Source organism: Rhipicephalus microplus, chromosome 2 (assembly GCF_043290135.1).
Source record: "Rhipicephalus microplus isolate Deutch F79 chromosome 2, USDA_Rmic, whole genome shotgun sequence".
Lineage (NCBI taxonomy): Eukaryota > Metazoa > Arthropoda > Arachnida > Ixodida > Ixodidae > Rhipicephalus > Rhipicephalus microplus.
The window spans coordinates 244,091,240-244,116,724 of NC_134701.1; the positions used below are offsets into that span (position 1 = coordinate 244,091,240).

A 25,485-nucleotide genomic window follows, 5' to 3' on the forward strand; every position below is an offset into this window, starting at 1 on the left:
CGCATGTTGGCCGCTCCTGAGGCGGATTGTAATCTCGAAGGCACGGTGAAGTGCCCTGTAATATATGATCTAGGCTTGACCCCTCGCAGCAGTGCCGCTATTTCGGACGTCTTGCTTTATTCCAACGACAAAGGTATTCGCACTGACTTATGAAGGCACCGCCTAAACCAATTTTCTCGTTCCCTTAAAAAATATCGAGCGCCCCTTCAGCTCATTTATTAAATTCACAGGATTCCAGACACACAAATGTCCTTGTTGCGCTACTGTCTTCACTTGAAATTTCGATAGTCTTGCGTTTCTTCCCTCCTCTTTCACGCCCTTGCTCACACATTTTTTTTTCATAGTGATCTAAGTTTTTACAATAACATGAATGATCGTAATTATTCTATTCCGGGCCGACGTTGGAAATCGGCGTCAGCAGTACAAACTAAACAGATGATAGCGTATGCAGTGTCTAAAACGTGATGTAATTACGCGTTTGCGGTTCCCGCAGCTGAATGCAGTACGTTCAAAGCACGAAAGTATATCTGTAAAGAGAGAAAGGGAGAGGAAAAGGCAGGGAAGGTAACCAAGCTTGGGTCGGTTGGCTACTCTATACTTGGCGTGGGGAAAAGGGGCAATATTAGAAACAGATAGAAAAAATTCACAGCATATCCACTAAAAGAATGATGATGATTGGGCAAAGATCAGGAGGTACATCGGTAAGCCGTGGATCCTCCGTAAATCTTACCCAGTCAATCATCATGTAAAGACACCGAGTACACGCTGCAGTTGTTTTCTGAGTCCTCCGCTCCACCGCCTTGTTTTCGTCGCTTTTACTGGAAGTACACAAAGTGCCGGCAAAAGAGGAAGCGCGCCAAGAGCAAACGCATTATAACGCTAGAGAGAACACTGTCTCCTATCACACGAGAGTACGCATCGGAGTAGAGCGAGCACCGCAGCACCATCTAGTAATTAATCCAAATATTAGCAGGATGGATGGATGGATGGATAGATGGATATGGCTGTACTCTTTAGATCAGGCGGTGGCTAGCGCCACCAAGCCGTAATACTTAATGAACTAAAAACTATATTTTTTTCTCTTAATATAGTGAGGTTGAGGATTCGTACTTTGCAGTGAAGGGTTTAATTTTCACTCGTGCCTTGACTTTAGCCACCAATTAGATAACCTCCTTCTAGTTGATTCTACCTGCTTAAAGTCTATTTTGCCCTCCCGGTCCCTAAACCCCAGTGCTTTGAAAAACTCTGCGCCATCATCCTGAACTATAGGGGGAAGCCCTTTACAGAACATTATTAAGTGTTCGGCAGTTTCCTCCTCATTTTCACATGTACTGCATACAGTGTCTACCCCTTCGTATTTGGCCCAATAAGTCTTGGTTCGCAATACTACCGTCCTGGCCTCAAACAGTAGAGAACTACCCCGAGTATTATCATAGATCCTTTCCTTGGCAATTTCTTGCTTAAAAGTTCGGTAGATCTCTAGTGCAGACTTCTTAATCATGCCAATTGTCCACATATCGGTCTCAGTTTCCTTCACCTTCTTCTTAACCGATAATTCTTTTTGGTTTGGCCCCCTGCTGTTTTCCAAGTATTTACCAGTCAATTTTCTGGTTCGCTTCCTCCATTTTGTATCGACATTCTTCATGTACAAGTAGCTGAATACCTTCCATCCCAACGCTCCTCCCCCATTTCTCTCAATCGCTTCTCAAATTTTATCTTGCTGCTAGTTTCCCTGCCCTCAAATGATGTCCATCCCATATCACCTTGTACTCCCTGATTTGGTGTATTCCCGTGAGCTCCTAAGGCAAGCCTACCTATTCCACGTTGCTTAATTTCTAATCTTGCTTGAACTTTTGATCTCATGCACAAGACCGCATTGCCGAACGTCCGACCAAGAACCATGACCCCTTTTCATATTCCTCTCACAACATCATACCTAATGTATTTCTACAGTGCTCTGTTTTTCATTACCGCTTCATTTCTGTTACCTTTAGTCGACAAGTATATTTCGTGTTCCCTTGGGTACTCGGCCCCATTGTTTATCTATACGCCCAGATATTTGTATTTATCTGTTATCTCTAGCTTGACCTCCTGCATTTTAAGCTCACTACCTTCATTGCCATTAAAAATGATGACTGCTGATTTTTCCTTACTGAATCTGAAATCTAACCTATCTCCCTCATTACCGCAGATGTCCACCAAAATCTGCAAATCTTCCTTGTTGTCGGCCATTAGCACTATATCATCTGCGTACACCAATGCTGGTAGTGCCTGTTCAATGCGTTTTCCTTGTTTGACGAATGAGAGGTTGCGGCCCAGTCCACTTCCCTCTAATTTGGCCTTTAATCCTTGTAGGTACATCATGAATAATAAGGGTGACAGGAGACACCCCAGCCTAAGCCCCCGTTTTACCTGTGCAGGCTTGGATACCTGTTTTTTCCACTTTATAATTACCTTGTTACCTTTATAGATATCCTTTAAAAGATTAGTGACTACATCTTCCACGCCTAGTGTGTCCAGTATTTCCCACAATTCCTCTTCAACCACGCTATCGTACGCTCCCTTGATATCCAAAAATGCTAGCCACAGGGGCCTGTGTTCCTTTTCTGCTATTTCAATGCTCTGCTTCAGTGAGAACAGAATGTCTTTCAACCTCCTGTGTCTCCGAAACCCATTCTGCAGTTCCCCCAGCACCCCCTCATCCTCTACCTATGCCTGCATTCTTACCTTTATAATCTGCATCGCCAGCCTGTAGACCACTGATGTCACTGTTATAGGACGGTAGTTGTTTATGTCAGCTTTGTCCCCCTTTCCTATATAGATCATGCTCATGCTGCTAACTTTCCATCCATCGGGAACTTCTCCATCGATTATTATTTTGCTCACTGCCTCTCTCAAAGCCTGCTTAGACTTCGGACCTAATGTCTTTATCAGCATGATTGGAATGCCATCTGGGCCTGTCGATGTACTACTAGGAACCCTTTTCTCAGCCCTTTCCCACTCTTGTTTTGAAAATGGAGTCATTGCGCCACTTGATTCATCCCTTTCTACTGTGGTGCATAAAGCACTTAGTTGAAATTTTTCTCTCCCCCTTGTTCTTATATATTCAATAGCTTCGTCCCCTTCTAGCCTAGCACCTTGAGCTGTAGTTATAAATATCTGCTCTAGACTTGTCTCATTTCTTAGGGAGTTTAGATGGTTCCAAAATTTCGCAGCTGCCTTTCTATCTTTCTTATGTACTTCTGTGAGCCGCTGGGGTCCCTTTCTTCTAACCTTTTCATTGATCAGAAAGGATGCAGTCATTTACAGCTTAGAAAAATTTCCCCTTTTCTTTCAACATCATCTGTCGGTTCACCCCGCTGCTAAGCATGTCTGTGTTCCCTTGAGGCTTCCTGACGTATTGCTATGGCTCTCTTAACTTCCTCATCCCACCAATTTTAGGGTTTGTGTCTTTTTTTTTCAGGTGGACTTGTCACGTGCCTTAGCAAGCTCTCGCTCAAAAAGTTTAATTAGATTCGTGTATGTCCACACTGTTTTATTATCCTCAGTGATTACTTTCTCAATCAGTTTAGTGGTTATTTCAATTTGCTTTCAGAATAAATATTTTCCTGTAGTTGCTCATCTTGTCTCCTTCCCACTTTCACTGCTCTTCCAAAACTAAGCTTGATACGTTTGTGATCACACCCCAGACTTTTGGAGCCACCTTCATCTATGTGCATTCCCCTGAGCTTATCATACATCTTATGTGACATCAGTGCGTAATCTATCGTCGACTGCAGCCTTCCTACCTCCCATGTTATTTGCCCTTCACACTTGTCGGTACTGTTGCAAATGATCAAATCAAGCCTTTCACACATATCCATGGTCATTTTGCCTGTCGGATTGGTATACCCATCTATATTGTTACGGTGCATCATCGACAGGAGCAAGCGTGGCACTTAGCGAAGATGAAGAAGACGCCTGTGCGTTAGGCGCTTGCACGAGAGGCAACTCAGCCATCTTGTTCGGCTGCCGACTCTCGGTGGACGCTGTCCTGTAAGCCAAGACCTCGCTCCGTCACATTTGGTGGAGGTGCTGGGTAACCGCCTCGCAACGGAACTTCGCAGCGGCCGACGTTTGAAGGGTCATTCCACAACGATGACGGAGAGTACGGCGTCTGCATCTGCTCCTGGTGTTCCTGCGGCCGGAGATGATGCACCGTAACAATATCTTCTATATGTGCATTCATATCTCCTAGTATAATTATCTCGCACTCTGCTCCTAACTCCTGAATGTCCTTTGATATACACTCTACCATTGCCTTGTTTTCTTCTTTGGCCTTTGCTCCCGTCCACAAGTACACGAAACCAAGGAGTGTCATTTGCCCTGCCACTTTCCCTTTTAGCCATAAATGTTACTTGCACTCCTGCTTGACTCTTTGCCAGTCTGTACTTTTATGAATGAATGCCCCAATACCCCCCCCCCCCCTTTCTGTTGCCTTCTGTTCGATTACAATATTCCCACGCGTAGTCCGCATTGTTAGGAGGTTGTTCCATGTCCCTGAGATGTGTTTCTACAAAACCATATACCATCGGCCTCTCCTCCCTTAGCTGTTCTTCTATCTTTTCCCACTTCAGCTTGTTTCTACCACCCTGCATGTTAATACACCCTTTGTCTGAATTGGCTCGGCGCTCGTGGCTACGTCTATTTCTGCCACGGACTCTACCTATCTTAGATACTGGTGCCACTTTGGAATCGCATCTGTCCATACCACCTGTCAAAGAGTCTCCCTGGTTGTTTTCCTCGTTACTAGCTATCCTGCACCCCGAACGGCCTGCTGCTCCCGAAAAAAGCTACTGCGTGTCCTGCAAGTCGCCAACCCACCTCATGACCTAGCCGCCCATCGAAGTGAATTCTGTCTCGTTGAAAACCAGCCCACCTATGCACCTATCTGTTTGTTTCCACCACCTCAAAGCCTTTCTCTCGACTCATCCGCCATATCTCTTGGTTTGCGTTGACAACCGTTCTTTGCAGGTTGCTATCACGCACCGGTACCTCCAGTATCGTGCATATCGCTACCTGTACCTGAGGAGAAGTGGCGTGCATGTCACCGACGCCTTTCGCCAGTGTAGTTGCTAGTCTTGCTGTATCTTCATTTAAGACATCATTTAAACCGCCTGAAGTTATCACGAGGTTTCGTCTATCAGCTGTAGTTTTGAGTTTTGCGCTCGCTTGCCTCATGACTGCTTCCAGCTTGCGTCCTGGGAACGCCCCTACAGCAAGCCTCTTGTCACTTCTTACCCTCTCTTTTATGGCTTCTGTGCATCGATTTAAATTCGTGTCCCCGGCGATTATCACATGCTGTGACTTTTCAGCTGGAGCGTCCTGCACCTGGGGTTACTTGTACCTGTGACGCCGTCTGCTTTGTCCCCTCCCAGCCCCACCACTACTTCGCTGAAGCTAGGCCTTGCGACAAATGAACCAGCTGAACCTGTTTTTTTTTTTCAAACTTGCTTGCTCTTTCTTCTCCGCAGTTCTGATTGCCGGTTCCCTGTGCAAGTGCCGGTTCCCTGTGCGAGCAGTGCGAGTGCCACCGTGCCATCTAGTGAGTGCTCTGAGTACTAGCAGTGGCTAAAATACGCGGGACTTGCCTACGCCTTAAGGAGTTTCGCCCCTCAAAAGAAGAAGAGCAATGAAGAGATGCATAAAATAGTCAGCTTGCAGACTACACACCCTAGTATCGCGCTGTCCGTTCTCAAGAGCTCCCGAAATCCACTTGTCCTCAAGAGGCACAAGAGAGCTTTCGTGGCCTTGAACGTATGCGAGACCGTCAGCGAAGGTCCCAGGAAAATATTTTCTGTAAGTGGTCGTGAAACCAGGTGACGGGGCTTGGGTTCCATAGCAGTTCGATAAGTTCGGTGATGAATTTGGGGATTCGTGGTAGTTGCTGAGGAGAAACCACTTTTGTAATGTGGGTTTGGACCCATGGTCTAGCGAAATGAAGGCTCGCTGTTTGTAGGTGACGTCACTGACCCTCGTTGAGGCCAACGCAGAGTAACGTTCTACGACAAAGCTGTATGTAGTTTGGAAGTGGAAAAACGCGAACTGTTAGTGCGCAGAAACCATTATTAAAAAGAAAAGGAAGCATATGCTATATCGAAGGGTCTCCGCATGGAATCGTTTGTCTTGTGGTTTTGTGAGCATATATAGTGTTACGGGTGTTTATTAGGGTACACGCAACGACCGATACGATAGCAGCAATAGCAGGCAAGGCGTAGCCAGGGAACGAACAGCGGAGCGAGCCCGTCGATGGCAATGCACTTCTGCACGTGTCTCTTTTAATTCTCACATTCACCCCAGTATTGAAACGTATCTATCCTGGCTACCGAGAGAAAGGTCAGAGGATCATAATACGGCTGGAGACGGTCAATATGAACTGTTTCTCGGCCCCGACGAGGAAGGTTGGAAGATGGCGTAACGGGTTCAGCCACATATTAAGCAGGACAAGTCTGCGCAACCGTGGTACTTTAGAAGTAGCTTAGACGAAAGGCCGAGAACAGCAACTGACGGGACCTAAAGCCACACAATAGAGTCGATAGTCAAAGGGTCAGGAGAGATTTCGGAGTCGCGAGGCTGTTTTTGGCAATACTGTTGGCCGTACACTCTTAAAAAAAAAGTAGTGCTACTTGCTACTTTTGGGTAGTAACAGTTTGTCACATATGTTACAACCCTGTTAGTAACGGGAGTTAGTAACGGCAAGCGTAGTCACTGTTACTACTCTTGCCGTTCCTAGCAGCAGCTAGTAAAAGCAAGGGTAGGAATCCTTACTACCGTTGCTGTTACTAACAGCAGGTAGCAACAACAAGGGTAGTAACTGTTACTGGCCTTGCCATTACTACTTCCTGTTAGTAACGGCATATGTAGCAATAGTTACTACTACTCCCATTACTATAATATGGTTGTAACATATGTGACAAGCCGTTGCTACCCAAAAGTAGCAAGTTCCACTACCTTCTTCCAAAGTTACGAAGCTAATATGTTAGTAATCGATGCTACGTTCTTACTAGCTACGGCTGGTATGGAGGTACGACAGACTCTTCGAATACACAATTGTGTGCACACCAGGTTAGTTGAATTGATTATTCTGATGGCCATATTTTACCGAGAACATTGTAGCTGTAATGAATGCGACGAAAATGCGGGTATATATACCAATAATATAGATATGCACTATACATATAAAATCAGAATAATTGCCAATGTATTGCATCATGGTATTTAGCACTTTTTCTTGGAAAACACCTGGTTCTGTTCCACACTGCGAAATATATTATCATGAAAGACACTACGAACACACCTCCAAATTCACTGCTGAGTGTCAACGGCCGTATAAAACCACAGGTTTATGCGGCTGACATTGTCAGGAACAAAACAATGCATTGTTCCAAAAGCCAGGGAGCAATGAAATATGCCACACAGTGCATTTTTATATGAAAACATTTATTGATAACACACGTCTGTAGGCATAACTTAAGTTGCCTTTTCAAGCGATGATATTTGCCGTATGACTAGCGGCATCTGCTTTGCACTTGTCGGCAAGCCACAGAAATGTTCAAGTAGAGTGAATGTTTTTTTGTTGGCGCCACTGTACTTGACATCGAATATCCAGTATATTTCCATAAGCGCCGTCATACCTGCAATTACATCAAGCACCTCTACACTAAGCCCTTCAAAGCTCGCAACTATGTTTGTAGCTTCAGAGGCATTTTTGCCCTTCAGCGAAAGGGCAGGGTAGGTGTCCTGTAAAATGAGTAATACATAAAATCAGCATCACTGATGAAAAGTATACTAGCTGATATAAAAAAAGGTAAAGCAAATAAGCTCACCGGTCCCTGCAGAAATCGCGGCTGCTCCTTTAGGAGCATGGGCAGCAACTCGACAATGCCAACGGCAAAGCGATCTGTTGACGAAATATTTTTAGGCACATCAAACTTTCACATATAAGGGCATTGACAGTAATACTCCTATGAAAATGACTTATAAAAGTTTGGAAATTTGGGAAAACTGGAAAAGCTGGCAAGCTTCTACACGTACATTTCTTTTCGTCACCATCCAGTGCCTCGACTTCTTCTTCAATTGCTTTCACAGCTTCCTTCGCGCAACGACGACACTTCGCAAGCTCAAAACACCGGTCTCCATACCGGTTTATAAATTCCAGGACCTTTTTTTCTAAGTTAACGCCAGTGAGAGCAATGAACTCCTCATGAAGCTAGAACGACAAAAAAATTGTACCGAATCACCAACAAATTTGCAACTATCGATAACATAAAAAAACTCATTGTTAAGTTCTCTCACATACATTTCTGCAGCAGGATCAAAACCACAGCTGTTTCTGCTCACCATTTCAGCCTTTGCCAAAGCAGGGTATTTCAGCACCACATCTGCTGTTGATGGCCTCATTTCCTTCATCCACTTCTGTCTAGATGGTCTTGTCTGCTCCATAGAATCACCGAGTTTTTGCATGTCAGGAATAGGCCGCTTGATTTCTTTCACCATGTAGTCAATATGGCTATTAATTGTAGCCTCATCATGCTGAGAAGCGACATGTTGGGAGAGATCTACAATCTAATCAGCAAAAAAAAGATGGTACTGCACAGTGAAAGATCACGACAAATGACATGAAATAGGCAGACATGAAAACTCAACTTTTTGCTAGCTCAGTTGAAGAATGTTGGCATTTTTTTGAACTGGACATGTGTAGAGAACTCAATTACAGGGTTGACTTACGTAAGAGAACTGAAGCAGTGTGTACTGATACCATCTTGCTCTGCGAGTGTGTCATAAATTATGTTAATATCAAAGTTCTCACAATGATTCTCTCCAATGTCGACCACCTCGGCACTTCACCACTTCCAAATTTACACCTTGTGAACCAGCATATCGCAAATGTGTGTGTAAAACCAGTGAACCACGCCTCCTACCTATATCAGAAGGAGTCTGAAGAGGTAACACTGATTTTAAATATTGCCAACTGCGGTGTCGGTGTTAGAATACAAGAGTTGTTGCCTTTATATGTATGTCATATATGTAAAACTTTGACCAGATATTAGTTAGTAGTGCTTGTTCTTTCATATAAAAAGAAAGTTTGAAAACTTGAAATTTCGAACCTAATATGTATCTTGCCTCCCCCCCAAAAAAAAATGTTCACCTCTAAAAAGCTTCTGGAAAAACATTGGTTTATGTATAGTTACATGGTGTAGTCAACAAATAAAGAGCAATAAGGAGCTTTTCTAATGTAGAGGACAGACAGATATTGAAGCCAAGCATAGCATATGGGCATTGTTTATGGTGGCCACTGAAAGGGCATTAATTATCGCTGGTTGGAGCTTTCACATCACATGCTCACTGAGCTGCAGTAGTTTGATTTCACCTGTCCACTTATTTCAGTACTCATGCGAGTTTAATAGTTGAATCAAAGGATTGTCAGTCACTTTCAGTGATAAGTATGGTGCAAAATGTAGAACACAATATTTAAAGCTGGAATGATGCATGATGTCAATAACAAGCTGATACCGAGCAATAAATCTACTACTTGCTAACCAAGGAGCATGGAATCAGCCAAGTCGGGAACCTAGCTACAAAATGAAGAAAAGAATGAGGAATCGAGCAACATGCCCGCGGCACTTGCTGAAACGCCGAGTTTTAAACATACAGGGACACATAGAAGTTTGATAGAGCGTTACCATCTTGACTCAAATAATAGAGCCTTGCATGAAAACTGTGAAAGTTGTTGTTTTGTTCTCCATAGGAGATAAGATGATTTTTTTGTTTACCAAATTTATTTTGTCTTATTTTGCATTTACTATACTTTAACTGTCAATATGGCCCTGAAAACTTGCCTGGCTTCTTAATGTGTTGATATGAAGAGGTTATATCGTTAAAAACATGAATAATGTTTTACTTCAGTAGCTCACACATAAAATAAGAGTGACTTCATAGTTGAGTTCTATGTACCAGTCCATTTGACGTTTCACTTACCACATGGCAGTGCCGCTTAGTATTGGTGCTTTCTTCTAAGTCTTTGCGTTTTCCGTAAGCTGCTCTCGCTGCTTGAACAGCTGGAACTGTGCACAGAGACTTCCTCATATATGCGAATTTGTATTTCAAGGAGACTTTCCATGAGTCCTGGAAACAACAATTTTTTTTATTATTTCAAATTTCCGCACAGTGGACACTGTCCTCTTTGAACATGGTCACTTTTGAAGCAAATGATTCTTTGGGAACCTTGATACACTGCTTTTAACCTGCTATGGGGCAGAAGCAGATTCAGGTGACAATACCTGGCAAATTTAGCTGTTCCTAGTAATATCAGCATATCTGTTGTATTTTAGCTTTATCTGCTCATTCCAAACTCCGGTTCCTGCATTTTATGTATGTGCTGGAGCCATGCGGCATGGCGAAGATCGTGGCATTTCAGTCGCAGAACTGAGCTTGTGTGAGCCTCTATTCAAGCTGTGATTAGAAACTACATATACCATTAGTGGTAATATTCAATCCCCAGAAGCGATGCATTACATCTGTATTTATCCTCTTAAACCGGTGTTAAAGCTTATAACCAGGGCCAGTTTTTAACTTTATTAATGCATGATATGAATATATTGGCCATGGGCACCTAGTTGATGATTATTATCAAACCCTCAAGTTAATGTCTGCCATTATCAGAGTTCGATGAAACGACTCTAAGAACATGCATGGCAATTATTCAAATGTAATAAATATGGGGTTGAAACTTCTTGAATGCTCTCCAAGAACAAAATAACTTGAAGGGCACCTGCAGTCTAGCTCACCAACATGTATGACATCCCAATAAAGTTATAGGAATGCCATTGCTTTAGTGCTTACCCAGCCTGTGCCAATAGTGTCCCTTAGCACTGGATATTCCAACACGAGAGATTTTGCAGCTGCTTCGTAGAGGCTTCCTGGATAGCTGTAAAAAAGAGCAACTTTAAAACCTGTACTGAATTAAACACATGCAAATACATGCCTATACTTACACTGTTATAGTCATGAGATGATTTGCAATCCACCCTACAATGCGGGATTTAGTGTGACTGGACACTTTTCCTGGTTGTGTCCTTTCAATCGCATCCTTAATATCTAAGGGCACAGGTGGTAGCCTATAATCATTTTCACAGCAGGCAAGCTGCTGACTAGGTGACTGCTCATTACTTTCAAGGGTCTTGGGCAGGCTACCTTCATGCACTGCTGTCACTTTGTCAGTTGTGCTGAAAACAGAGGCTAGTAAGTGATGCAGTTTTCCAAAAGCAATATTAAACTTGGCACCTGAAATTTAGGTACTGACCTGCAGCTCATTAAGAAGTTTTCACTGCACACAAGCCTGATTTTATCTTTCTCAGAGAAGACATGGCCAGCTGGTGGGTCCACAAATTCATCATGTCGGACGTTGTATACCTGAAAGAGATTCAGATGTGATGTTCAAATTCCCATAAAGTTACCTCAATAGGCACAGAACCTGAAGTAAGCAGACTACCAATGTTATATTCAATAGCACCCTAGAATCACTTTACTTGTCCTGTTTTTTTTTATTATTATCATGATGCCGTGTGTATTGTCGAGAAACCCTTAATGTATGTATTGTAAAGAGCATTGTAAATTACTCGTCTGGACATTCGGTATCAGTAAGTTCAGATTTGTGAAATAGTGACAATTAAACTTGTGAAATTTCACTGTTTCATAACATCAATTAGAAATAAACAAAAGCATTTAATGATTGCTGTACTAGCAGAAGATAATCACTGTGCTACAACGAAAAACCACACTCACAGTATCTGCTATCTATAAAATACTGTATACGCTAATGGCACAAGTCTTCATTCAATAGACCATGGAGCCTTATATTTTCGCACGTTGAAGGAATTATTAGGCTGCATTTCTTGCGTGCGCTAAGCTGAAGCAAATTTTTTAGCTCTGTTGTTATCTCTGTCGTCAAACTTTTCTTCTACAGTGTATCACAATTTAGAAATTAGAAATGGCTCTAGCCAAGTTCGTAGAGATCTCGACGTTTCGGAACCAATTCGGTATTTTCCTAAGGAGATGACTATATTGGTCATGGAAGCATCTCCCCGTCTTGTTTGACAATGGCCCCTGCTTTCTCTTTCTCTCGCGTATCGGAGGCTGTGAACGTATACAGAGGGAATTGTTCCTAACGACCGGTTCATGTTTACAGGTGTGTTCTGAATGTAACAGCATTTGAACAAGAGCCTCCTTCATAGATTCCTTTCTGTTTCAAGAACAGAAGCGATGTCGAAGTCGATCTTATGATCGTGCTTCTCATATTACTCTGCAAGAACGCTATGCTGCACTTCTATCTTCCAGACTGTTTCTGGGAAACACTTTCTCTGACCTATGTAGCTGGCTTTACCTGGCAGCTATCACCTTTACAAAAATGGCTAAAATTCAAACTGTGTTTCAACATCCAACACCACCGCTTGGCAACACCATAGTTTTTTGCAGAAGCGAAATCATGCGCTAATAAATACAGTGTTGATAGCCCATTAATGTTTCGAGTGCACACATTTCGGCAATGAAATAGCTAAATAGAGATAAAGGATCCGTCGCTATTCCATTGGTAATTTGAATACTCACACACCTAATAATTATTGATGATTTCACTACACAAAGCAACACAATATATCAAAGAATACAAAGCATTAAACACACCTAACGACACCTGCGAGACAGAAATGCCGACCGTGGGGCAAACGTACAGCATTGGTGAACAAGCATCCAGAACACAAGACTGCGCGCGCACGCACGCACGCACGCACGCACGCACACATACACACACGCACACGCACGCACGCGCACACACACGCACGCACACACACGCACGCACACACACACACACACACACACACGCACGCACACACACGCACGCACACACACACACACACACACGCACACACACACACACACACACACACACACACACACACACACACACACACACACACACACACACACACACACACACACACACACACACACACACACACACACACACAACACTTTACGCTAGCTTTGAGAATTTTCAGTTTCTGACGAGCATACCTGGGAGCACAGCTGGCGGTCCCCCCGCCCCTCACCCTATTGTCAATTAAGACGTAGAAGGGGGTCGCCATGTTTGCCCCACTCATTGACACAATAGGGAGAGGGGTGCTGAGTTTCAGAAGGCAGCGCAAAGTCAGCCAGGGTAGTATGCAGATATCTTTTTCAGAGGGGAGGGCACGTTTCTGATCTATAGTGGGTACCGGGCAGGTAAACGTTCATTTTGTTCTGTGTAGGCAGAGCGAAAAAAAATTTCGGGGTGGGGGGAGAGAACGTGCCCGGCGTGCAACCTTCACCCAGCCCCCCTCTTCAGAGGGGAACCCTGCGCATGCCGATGCTAACAAGCAGCTTCTGCACCCACGCTATTTTCACTATGGAAGATACATGCAGTAACCACAGAAATTAGCCTATTCCATGTCCTTCGAAATTGATAATAAGTCTTTCTTGTAGTCCAATTTTATTGATTTCATGTTTTACGTGCGGTACAAAAGTCTTACTTTTTTTTGCTGATCTCCTTACATACCTAACCTCTTAACATCCTAGCTATGCCTTTATTCGTGAACAATCTCGCTCAATTTGAACACCAGGAAACGAACTCAGCGACGGCCACTCATCTTACCAACGCCGTGTCTTGGTGCATTGCCTGCTCGATAACTGGATGACCAAGCGCGCTGCCCCACTTTCCGCTAATGAAAGTTCGTGCGTGCCTCCGAGAGACAGATCGAGTGCGCATTTTTTTTTACCATTTTCACCTCTCATCCTCTACATCTGTCATTCCCACTTCCCCATCCTCGGTGCAGTGTTGTTGAGTTGACCTCCGAAGTGAGCCACAGTTACGAGGCCACACTTATTTCTTCACTTTTTTTTTAAAACCACCCCGATAGCCGATTCGCACCATTACATTATCGCAACACAACCACTGCGAATGCCAGCAAAGGGTGGTTGCGCGCCGCCGAAGCGGAGATTAAACCTGGTTTACATCTCCCATCAGCAACTCCGAGACCACGTGCACGCTTCGCGGGCCGACAGCTCCAGTGAGAGAGCAGGGCAAGAAAAGCCCCACGCTTCGAAAAGCGCGAGCGCATGCTTGGTAAAACTGTTGAAGCACGTGCTAACAACGGAATATAATCAGTACTGTTTGGGCCACTGTCACAATGCAATTCGATGCACTTCAGGATAGAGACAACATACCTCAATCCGGCATGCTTGCAAAGAATGGCCAAAGTCTGTCGTCTTCAAGGCTTCCAAAATGTCCGCCTCCGTCGGTCCACGAGCAGAAATAATCTTCTTGCGGCCTTGAAATGACACCAAATATTGGAATTCCGGCGGCTCCATGAATACACAAGCACGTGGGCGCGGGAGGAAAGCTGCTGACACGTTCACACTGCGACAACCTGCTCTTTGCCTGGCTAGCCACCCTAGCCTGGCTCAGCTTCCGTCGATGTGTGCGCCCCCTGCCGCGTTTCAGTAATCAGCGCCTCCTGAAGGTAACTATCACAACGACGCTGTCTGTTGTTAAAATTTTGAATCTTGAAGACCATTTGGCTCTGTGCAGCGGAAATTTGTCCTGTCTGAAACCTGTAGCTGGCATGCGAAGGTAATAAAGAACATTTTATTCATTATGCCGGTCCAGTTGGGGACAGCGAGTGAGTAGAAGGGCATGAAAAGAGAACAAGTTCTCCCCCCCCTTTTTTTTTCCTGGTCTCTTCTCTCGCTTTCTTATTCCCATTTCATCTCTCCACTCTAGTCTATTATCCCCCTTCCCCAGTGAACCACTGCTCAGGTGTCGCAGTTGGCGGCAAATATTTGCGGGGTTCACTTTTCCTTTCTTTTCCGATTCTGAAAACCACTGCCCCCCCCCCCCCCCTAACGTTCGACACTGTAACGCGCCACCACCTTCCATGTTTATATAGCTTACAATTATGCGCTTAACCAGATGGACATTGGTACAAATAAGTAAGACCACCACAAAGAAGCTAACTCAATTCAATTTGTGTGCATCGAGCGCACAAATTAATTAATTTATATTAATTCTCTGCTGCATGACTCGCTCGTGTAGGCAGATGCCACGTCCGTTTTAACGTGAATTTACGACGACAGAAGTCATGTGCAGCTACCACTTCGCTCAATACTAATTAAGCAGCGGTTGTGTTATTTCAGATAGTGTGATGCAGCTCCCCACGTGTTGTTTTGAAAGGTGTGAGACACAGTTTTCAAGGCCACTCGTAAAAACAAACTGCTTCAAGCATAATGTAGGCAAAGAATTCTGTTATCTCTCGGCCATTCGATGAGAACTTGAATATGTTCTCCGAGCACGTGAATGAAGTGCTAAGATTTCATTTATCGTGGCCATTGAGTTCGTGACAAAACAATCACCGGTGTCAACATCATTTATTCTACAAGCGATATTATGTCACTTCCGCACGGTCTCACTCCGAGAGAGACTCTAATGGAGTGATTGTGTTGCATGTAGGTAATATTCACTATCAAAACCTGTGTGAGAAATTTTTTTTGTTGCTTCAAGGTCTTGTTGTTCTGTTAGGAAAGATATACATACATTGGCTGAAGGAAAGAAGTGAAAACTGAACGGCTCGTTTTTCTTTGTTCGACAGAATATTAATGAGGACTAACAGACAATGATGCCAGAGATAGTATAGGGAATGTTATTCGTAGTTATTGCAATGTAAGTTTGACGAAATAAAAGTGGACGAAAAGGTAACTTACCGCAGTCAGGGACCGAACCTTCGACACGTGCGATGCTCTAGAGCAGAAGTTGGCACAGCGACGGGCCAAATGGAAGGGGGGGGGGGGCTTTGCGAGCAAAGGGATAATGTAAAAAAACTGTAAAATCATGTTTATTTTAAGCACGCGTCATGAGGTTCCAATTAAACATTGGTTACTAAAAAAATTGCATTTTAGGCCAAAACTGCCTGGTCCTTTAAGTATACGAAGAAATAAGGTTAGAAGGAGAGGGGGGGGTGGACGTCCTGCCGGGGCCACATATATAGTAGTGCCTCGCGGGCCGCAGGTTGCGAACCCCTGCTCTGGAGCATCGCATGCGTTATTCGAAGGTCACAGGTTTGGTCCCTACCAGCGGACTGCTATCTTTCCATGCCATTTTCTTTCTTTACATGTACATTGCAATTACTTCTAATAACACCCTCTATATATTTCTTGGAGTCATTGTCTGTTAGTTCTAATTAAAATCATGTTAGTTGACAGAATAATGGGGCGGGTGGCTGCCTTTACAAAGCTCGTCGGAGATATGACCATATATAGTTTAGCTAGACCACTGCGACGCATTTAATCAGGATGGCCCCGGCATATCGTACAATTGAATGGTATCCAGAGGACCGCTGAATCACACTAAAGAGTTCAAACATATCGGGCGCGTATGTCTTCTCGATCTGCAGTTGTCCAATTAATGTTTTATTATTCTTCTTAGAAAGTATTCCCAACCTCCGCTTCTTAAGATGGCACACTGTCTGCCATATTAAACCAGTACACTGCAGCGTCGAATCGGCATGCATATTCCATCGGCATATTTCACTAGACCAAAAAAAGTGACACTTTTTGGTTGAGATCTCGGTTTGTGCTCCGAAACACGGAGCCCAGAGTGGTCTATAGCCACTCTAGACCACTCTAAGTTACTGTGACCATTGTGCCAATAGACAACTGAGGTGGGTGTACGTGGGGCAACCGGGTTGGTGTGTAAAAATGGCTGATTGTTCGAGTTGGTGTCGGTGTGTAAACATTCGGCTAAGCGAGCATCTTAATAATTCTTCTACAAACGGCTATTCACTCAAGTCTAAACACTGTGTAAAGTAGGTACCAATAACACGTGTCACCCACTTCTCGACAAAACAAACATTTGGTATCGCCGCCGGGATCGTTGCACTCGAGAGTCGTTCAAATTTTTACATCATCACCAGACGTGGACGCAAAAGCAAACCTTTGCTACCTTTTGATGATTGTGAGCTGGAATAAGCATGGTACGTGGGCGTAATCTCGGCACCACACAAGTTGGCTGGACGGTGTCCGTGGGTCAGCCACGTTGACAGAAATGCCTGGATGCCTGAAGAAGCACACCATACCTTATGTGAAATGCGTGACGGTTGCATAAATACCGCTGTCGTGTGGGAATACGTACGTAGGCCAAACAGGACGCTGTCTCAACGACCGACTCGGGAGCATCCTTTATCTCTAAAGAATAAAAGAAATGCGTATTTACCTGCGCATGGTATAGCCTGCAGATGTGATCCTCGGCTTCGCGAGGTCAAGATAATAGGCAGAAGCAACGAAACATTAGTGCGAGCTATTGGGGGCGTTTGACATTAAGAAAAGAGGCACAGCTTACATTATTGATACGACTATTTTACTTTACCAAAACGAGCTGCAGCTTTCTGACACGCGAATGTGACCAGTGTTTACCGATTTTGACGCACGCATTCGCAGAGATTTGTAATCTGGTGGCCTGTTCTTTCAAATAAACAAAGAAGTTTATCGCACGACCTTTCTGCTCCCTCCTACTTATTTACTAGAATCTGTGTTTTTTCCAAGTTTGCGGTATTATGTACCCTACTGACGTTAAATCAAATCGCCCAACAACAATTTATACTTAGTGTTGCATATTCAGAAATTTTTCAAAAATAGTTTCCTTCGCTTTACAAGTACGTTTCATAAATGTTACTTTACTGTTTCTGTCGCATACATTTCACACAAAAAATTCAACGGTAATGTTTGCTTATAACACCCTCATCACCTGTCGAGAACGACGGGTGATGAAATTGGTCCCCCGCATTGAATATGTTCCATATTTTTGATCCCATAAATTATGCAGTTTAAAAGAAAACTGGGTTCCTTTTCGGGCTGCTTGGTGCTATATACATAAAATATGAAATACTCAATCAAATGTGATACATCCTTTTCAGATTCCTGTCGATCTCACTTCAGTTCGGTTTATTACCTTATCTCCCGTGGAATCACCCGTTTAATTTCTATAACCATGGTTAGGAGACTAATTGCGGTTATGCTTGCTGTGCAGTCCTTTAATTAATGGACTTTACTTGAAACAGAGGGACGCCAATCAAAGTAAGGAGTAAACAAATGTTTTGTTTTGTTGTTCTTAGGTGCAATATCAAGACTAACAAAGAAAAACTAGCCCTTGAAATATCCACTTCTTTTCTTCTTTTTTTTTAGCTGCAAGAAAAAATTCCACGATTCGCGTACTTTTTCTTCCTGCCGTGGGGTCGTGCCTATTCTTCATGATGAGCGAAATTATATTGAGCGCACTCGATTAGCAGCGCACCTTAAGCCGGTTGAAGTTACTGGCTGTCTCCTTGCGAAAGGGGCATGCCCTTCCTGTACCGACGTGGGTGCCGCCCGCAGCCGACCAGCCGTCTTGAAAGACGTCAGCTCCTCAGGGGAATGTGTAAAAAGTTTGTTGACTGACTGACTGTCTTGGATAGGCCAGGATTTCGCGAAAACCTGTTTAAATAAGCTGCATCTTGTTCGACGACGCCGGCATTGTGAAAATAGATGCCGTGGTCCGCGAACGTACTCTTTGTCACTGGAACTTGGGGACATCGCTCTTATGTTGCCGTAGCTTCTCAGGAAGTTCAATACTTGCCCTACGAATGAAATGTCACAATAAGCACGTGCGTGGCATGAAGTAAACCAACCCATGCGCTTTCCCTACGGGCAGCCTGTATTTCGGGCACGATGAAGGGCAGGTCCAAGAAATCCACCTGCACAGTGTTCTTCCACGAAAAGCATGTCCGTCCAGTTTAGCGTGGCTTTTTCAAATCTTGAACTTGTTTTGCAAATAAACAAACGCTCGCTAATTGCAACGTATATCGTTGCAAATTTGGCGAGTGTTTGTTTATTTGCAAGACACGTATGCCCCTCGCCAGACGGTGTTTCGTCGAATCCTTCACTAGATCTTGAACTTGATTTTGAAAGAAACCGTTTCTGCATCGACCAATATTCACGGCGCTGCTAGACACGTGTAGGAATGTGTACCCTCTCGCTACCCGCAGCTAAGACGGCACATGAATTCCCGTGTAAAGGCAACTACTCCTTATCCTTATTGTCAGTGAAAATATCTCACCCTTGCCACCCCCCCCCCCCCCTTCCTCCACGACGCCCGCCTTCCAGGTGCAGTCTAGCCCGGCCGTGCAAAAACCCTCAAAGAATGCGGAGCTTCCACGTGTTGCCGGTTCATGTTTTTCGCCCTCCGCCGTCTTGTCAACTTTTTGGTCCTAAATGGTAAGCCATGCTGGCCCAGTTCGGCTGGTGAAAACTACGGATAGAACTGCAGTTACGTCTGCCATGTAGCTACCTGTAATCATGGTGAGCCGTCGGCGTACTTAGTCCAGAATACCGCCCAGCGGCTGTACGCAAATACTGCCGCGAGTGAACATGTTACACTCATGCCCAAGATGTGCGTTCTCGTCCACGAAGCTCTGCAAAGTCGTCTGGCACATAAGAGACCATCGCCACGACAATAGATTTTCTATCATGTGCGGTGTGGATGGGTGTGCGAAAACCTACAGTGAGTTCGAATCTTATCGAAGGCACATTTACCGTGTGCACAGACGATATATGGACATGGATGACGCAGAGGAAGCCGGTGTTGAACCAACAGTCCTCGAAGAACCACCGGTGCGTGCCACAACAAGCTGCGCTGCGCACGACACAGTGGGTGATCACAGTGAAATGTTTTCATCTGGTTGCTCGTCGAACATGATCAACACGGAATGCGATGCGGTCTCTGTTCCCACTGCTCGAGTGACCACAATCAACGACTTCGTGCTGAAAATAAAAAAACAGCTGTGCTTACTTTTTTTTCGTGTTGCAGAAGTGCACAAGCTACCGCACTCTACGGCAGAAAGTGTTTTCAATGACTTCAAGATTACCTTTCTCGACATAATTCGGACATTCGCTTCTGTCATTGAAAATAACATCGCGATGGAGTCGGCAGGAATCGAACTGCGCAAGTTACTCGCTGGTGAATTCTTAGAGGATATTTTTCAAGCAGCAAGTAGTAAATATAAGCGAGAGCAATTCGCCAAGCGTCACCTGCCATACGTAAAGCCTGAAGTGCGTGATCTTGGTGCTGGTGAGACTTTTCAGTTTGTTCCTATAAGTGGTGTCATGCGAAATCTTATGTCCTCTGAGAACTTCCGCGACCACATAGAGCTAGATTTCTCAACAGGAGCGCCTTCACCAACGCTGCATAATTTTAGGGATGGCTGCATATACAAAGAAAAGTTGCATGCACTACTCGAGGATGGCGCGCAGTATACGCTTTTTTTTGTGTTGTACAGCGACGAAGTGGAGATAGTGAATCCGCTGGGGTCAAAGCGGGGTGTTCACAAAATCCTTGTCGTGTATTTCAGCGTGGTAAACATCCATGCCAAATACAGATCACAGCTCAGCTCTATCCATGTAGTTTTAGTTGCACCATATAGACTTGTCATCAAGCACGGAATCAATGTTATTTTGAAGCCAGTTGTAGATGACGTATCAGCTTTATGGATGACTGGTTTCACTCTGTGGAAGAACTCTGTTGCGGTAAAGGTGAGAGCGATTCTTGTTGCCTTTTCCGGTGATAACCTTTCAATGAATCGACTTGGCGGATTCACGTGTTCTTTCAGCCGTGGTCGTCCATGCAGATTTTGTACTTCACCAAACTCGGCGTTCAACACTGCCTTTCACGAGAGTGATGTTCAGGTTCGAAATCTGCCCTTGCACCAAAACCACGTTGCAAGTGCTAAAATAAATAGGCAGCTAGGCACAGCACTGTACGGCGTTAAAGATGAATCTCCACTCACAGATGTTGCCTATTTTGATGTGACAGTGCAACTGCCTCCGGACTTGATGCACGATGTGCTGGAGGGAGCCATTCCACATGTATTAAGGCACATTTTGCAAGGCCTGCTTCGTTCTGGAGTAATTAGGCACTCAGACCTTGATCGTATCCGCACATTCGTTTTTGGTGCTCACGACAAAAAGAACAAACCGGAAGAAGTCGTGAAATCCTTTCTTAATGGGCAAAGTGCATACAAGGGAACAGCTTCTCAAAAGTGGTGCCTATTCAGATTTTTTTCTCTTATGTTTGCAGATATTGTTCCTAAACAAAATGAGCACTGGGAAGTGTACCTACTTCTGAGAAGCATTGCAGATATAACATTTGCCGACAAGATTCCTCACGACCATTTGGCATATCTGCAAGATGAAATACGATTTTTTTTATCTTCATTTGCTGCTCTCTACCCTGGTGCAATAATACCCAAACTGCATTTCTTGATTCATTACCCTCGGCTCATCAGTGAACTTGGTCCACTAAAGCAATACTGGTGCATGCGATATGAAGCCAAACACCAGTACATGAAAACTATTGCACAGCGCAACCAAAACTTTCGAAATATATGCAAGTCTATCGCAGAAAGACACCAGTTGCTGCAGAGTTTCGAATTTTCCAACTTAGAAGTGGACCGTGGCATACAGACTAAAAGATCCAGGCAGCTGAAGCTAGAAGACTTGTGCTCATACATGCGCAAAGTTGTCTCTCCTGGCATTCCAGTGTGGGAAGTTGGTTCTGCCGAGGTGGAAAACTTGGTTTTCAAAAAGTTCGATGTAGTCATCCTAGAGAAGCAACAGCTGCCACTTTTTGGCCAAATAAGAAGGCTGTATATTTACTGCGGAAGCCTTTTCCTGCTTGTAGATGTGCTCATGACAGTCAGATTCGATCGTCACCGCTGGTCGTATGTTGTCGACAATACAGACGAGCAAAAACTTGTACAGCCCTTCAATCTTCCATCACCTCAAGTTCTTGACCTATATTTTGGTGCTGAGCTGATGCTACGGCCTGAAATTATGATTGTTGAATGATGTCCAAATTGTCATCTTAGACAGCTTTTTGTCACGGGCTGAATCTAAACTACTAGTAGCGTAGCCAATGTTTTTTTAGGAGAGGGGTTTCAGTCATACTTCATATATTTTTGCTCTGGAGTTTGTGTATTTGGAAATGTCCTCCCTGGCTACGCAACTGAAGATGACGTATGATTTTATGTTACATCTCTCTTTTAGTGTATGGTTTCTAGTGTGCTGTCTTTACTGTATTTATCTTTTACTGTACCTGATGCACCCTTTCATCTACTGTTTTCTAACCAAAGCTTGTTACATTCTTTTTCTTTTATCAGTGTTATTGGTCTCTTCCCACTGTATTGCTGCAGAGCGCATGGCACTTTGTGTGATAACAAATTAAATGATATCCACCACATTTATAGTGAAACGCATTGTGCATGGTTACTTTGTTACATATTGCTCTGTTTATTTAGTAGTATCCGGAGCGGATAATTGATATGATTGTTACTTTGGACTATCTGATGCGCACATCTGCTGTTAATGTGAAATTGCTACCTTCAACTGCAACCGAAATATTATCATTCAGCGAACAATTTCGGTTAATCAACATGAAACACAATGGGCAGCCACAAAGTTACGGCTTAGGGCCTGTTAGCTTAGAGTTATGCAAATGTACAGCTGTGAAAATTTACACCTATAGAATATTTTCTGTTTTTTACACATGGTGCCTATATATATATATATATATATATATATATATATATATATATATATATATATATATATATATATATATATATATATATATAAGGGAAAGAAGTGTATAATTAAGGGCTCGTGTTTGCGTGTTTTGACACAATAATAATGAGATCTAACAGACAATAATGCCAAGAGGAAAGTATAGGGAAAGGTATTAGACCAAATTGTAATGTAAACGTGAAGAAAGAAAAGTGGGTGAAAAAATAACTTTGCCGTGGGCAGGGACCGAACCTGCGACCTTCGAATAACGACCTTCGAATAATATATATATATATATATATATATATATATATATATATATATATATATATATATATATATATATATATATATATATATATATATATATATATAAGGGTCATGAACCACCCCTGGGCTTGGTGAAGAGAGAGACCGTGATCAAGTATAGAATTTGTATTTCAATACCTTCAACTACTCAACATTTCAACTCTTTACTAACAAGAATACGAAAAAGTTAGTAATACCTCAAGTGAGGTAGTAAACGTTGCAGCTACTATACTTCTTTGCATGCAGCTAGTAACTGCTTACTAATGTATGTAGTAAATAGGTAGCAAAGAGGTAGTAAAAATTCAAGAGAGGTAGTAACAGCTGCAGTTGCTACCCTATTGCAGTTAGGTTGCAACTGTTTACTAATGTAAGTAGTAAATAGGTAGGAAGAAGCTAGGAACGGTTCAGGAAAGGTAGTAACCGTTGTCGTTACTACCTGTTCGCTTGCAGTTACTACCTTTTTACTAACTTTTTTTTAAGAGTGTATACGTGAAAGAACGGGCCAGTTGTTGGCCTTTTTCGGGGCGGTGAGCCACGGCATACACCGCATCAGCGTCAGGATGGTATGGTAGAGTCGTATCAATGATGCTCAAGGGTTCGCAGCCGTATAGCAAAAAGAATGGTGAGAATCCGGAGGGGGCTTGGGAGGTGGTGTTGTACGCAAATGTGACAAACGGAAGAACAAAATCCCAATTGCAGTGGTCTGACACAACGTACATCGACAACATGTCACCAAGAGTTTGGTTAAATCGTTCCGCTAAGACATTTGCCTGTGTGTGATATGCGGTAGTGGTGAGGTCCCCATCCAAGTATTTGGCTGGAACCTCCTCGTCGCTATGCACTCTTTAACCGTATGTAGGGAGTGCTTGGGCGATGAAATGTGTAGAGCATTTGACAATGTGGAAGCTGAACAGAAAGAAAGCATCCCCCGAATTGCTGAGTTTTGCTAATGACCGGTATTATATTATATTACCCACCCATTTGCGTAGCCCATTTGACGAGCAGAGTAATATTTCAGGCTCTAAAGATATGTCAAATTGACACTGCGAATTTTCGTCTTAAAAAAAGAACAATAAGACCACTTACGCAATAGCGTCCCAACGATGTGATGGCCGATGCTGGACCGCCACTGTCGGATTAAAGATAACTCCTGAAAACCTAATTTGTCTTGGTGAGCAATGAAACTTCACCAATGCGTGCAGCAGTAGTTTTTGTAGGCACTTCTAAATTCATTGACCGAGTTAAAGTGTCGAAAAAGTTCGTTTTTTCAATTGTAACTAGAAGCCATGAACAACATTCACAAGACATTCACAATTTTTTTTAAAGTATTCGGGCCATTGACAAATAACTCAGAAGACATGTACAGCTATGTTGAGGCACTGCACTGAGGAACACGCATTGAAGTTTCAGCAACTGATGCGCTGCCAAGAGGAGATAGACTGACCACTCCGTGGTGGTATTCAAGTGAAATAATATAGATATCACACATTTCGTTAAGGCTAAATTAAACTTTTTTCGCTCTTTGTTTAAGGAATGACGACGGCGATTCGCGGGTACACAGTGAAGACCAATCTTATTGCTCCAGCACTCATGTAAGAAACCACTCAAGGTCTATGTTTTCATACGTTAAACATCCTAACTAATTATTTCTTTTTACAAGCAAGAAGGCGGTGTCGTCACCATAAAGTGGCTTTTAGCCTTAACTCTACGTTAGGGTTAACCGCCAATCCATAGCGTACTCTTTCTTCCTTTAGTTCTTCCGCTCTTTCTTTTGCTGTGGGACTGTAAAGAACACTCAAGATTTAATTTGCATTGTGTGCACGTTCTTCACTGTTTATTATTTGAATTTAAACTAGTATACTTTTTCATATTAAAAAAAAGCGGAATCCGTTCCTCCTACTAATCGAATTATACTTTCCGCTTAGTATGTTGGCGTATGCGCAGAGCTTGTTGGTTGAAATAATTACCAGAGTGAGGCATCGCGCACGTTGGACCTCTCTTTAAACATTTATTTCCAACAAACTTTCAGTGTGTTCGGGATTACAGAAATAATTTTGTTCTAAAGTTCCAATATTGCAGCCCCTGTGCTAATGAGCGTCTTTTTTTTTTACTTGGCTAAAAACCCTCGCAGTCCCCGTCATTTTATGGCAACTAGCCGAGCATTCAGTGAAACCGGCTACAGCGTTGAGCCAGCAAGTGTGGGGCGTTGACAGCGGCCACTAACAATGCAAGTAATGCGCCTATAAGCTGTCGAAGTACGGCGAAACATCTACAGCATTAGCGCGTGTGTACCTCAAAAGTAAGATACCACGCCCTGTGCTCACATTATTGAAGAAAGTTTTTCCTGAACAGCTTAAGGCCTTGACAATGGCTAACTCAACAATAAGAACCATGTGATCACAATTAATTGGTGCTGTATACTGTAGAATACTGCCGCTCAGTTCTGAGACGTTGCGTGTG

General features: G+C 43.5%; 1 protein-coding gene across 1 annotated transcript; it reads right to left on the bottom strand.

Annotated features, from left to right (window-relative positions):
- Nucleotides 1–7,460: 7,460 nt before the first annotated feature.
- LOC142775881 (sterile alpha motif domain-containing protein 3-like) lies at nt 7,461–18,859 on the bottom strand. Its single transcript, XM_075878285.1, has 9 exons — nt 14,299–18,859; nt 11,342–11,451; nt 11,034–11,264; nt 10,882–10,966; nt 10,018–10,164; nt 8,380–8,604; nt 8,074–8,248; nt 7,866–7,939; nt 7,461–7,779 (listed from the first exon to the last, which is right to left on the bottom strand). The coding sequence occupies exons 1-9, from the start codon at nt 14,440–14,442 to the stop codon at nt 7,510–7,512; spliced, it is 1,461 nt and encodes a 486-aa protein (XP_075734400.1). The 5' UTR covers nt 14,443–18,859; the 3' UTR covers nt 7,461–7,509.
- Between the last annotated feature and the right edge of the window lie 6,626 nt (nt 18,860–25,485).

Coding starts and splice junctions, on each gene's coding strand:
- LOC142775881 (XM_075878285.1), bottom strand. CDS start 14,442: ATGGAGCCGCCGGAATTCCAATATTTGGTGTCATTTCAAGGCCGCAAG. Junction 11,452..14,298: donor TGCAAGCATGCCGGATTGAG/GTATGTTGTCTC, acceptor AATCTCTTTCAG/GTATACAACGTCCGACATGA. Junction 10,165..10,881: donor ACACTATTGGCACAGGCTGG/GTAAGCACTAAA, acceptor TGTTGTTTCCAG/GACTCATGGAAAGTCTCCTT.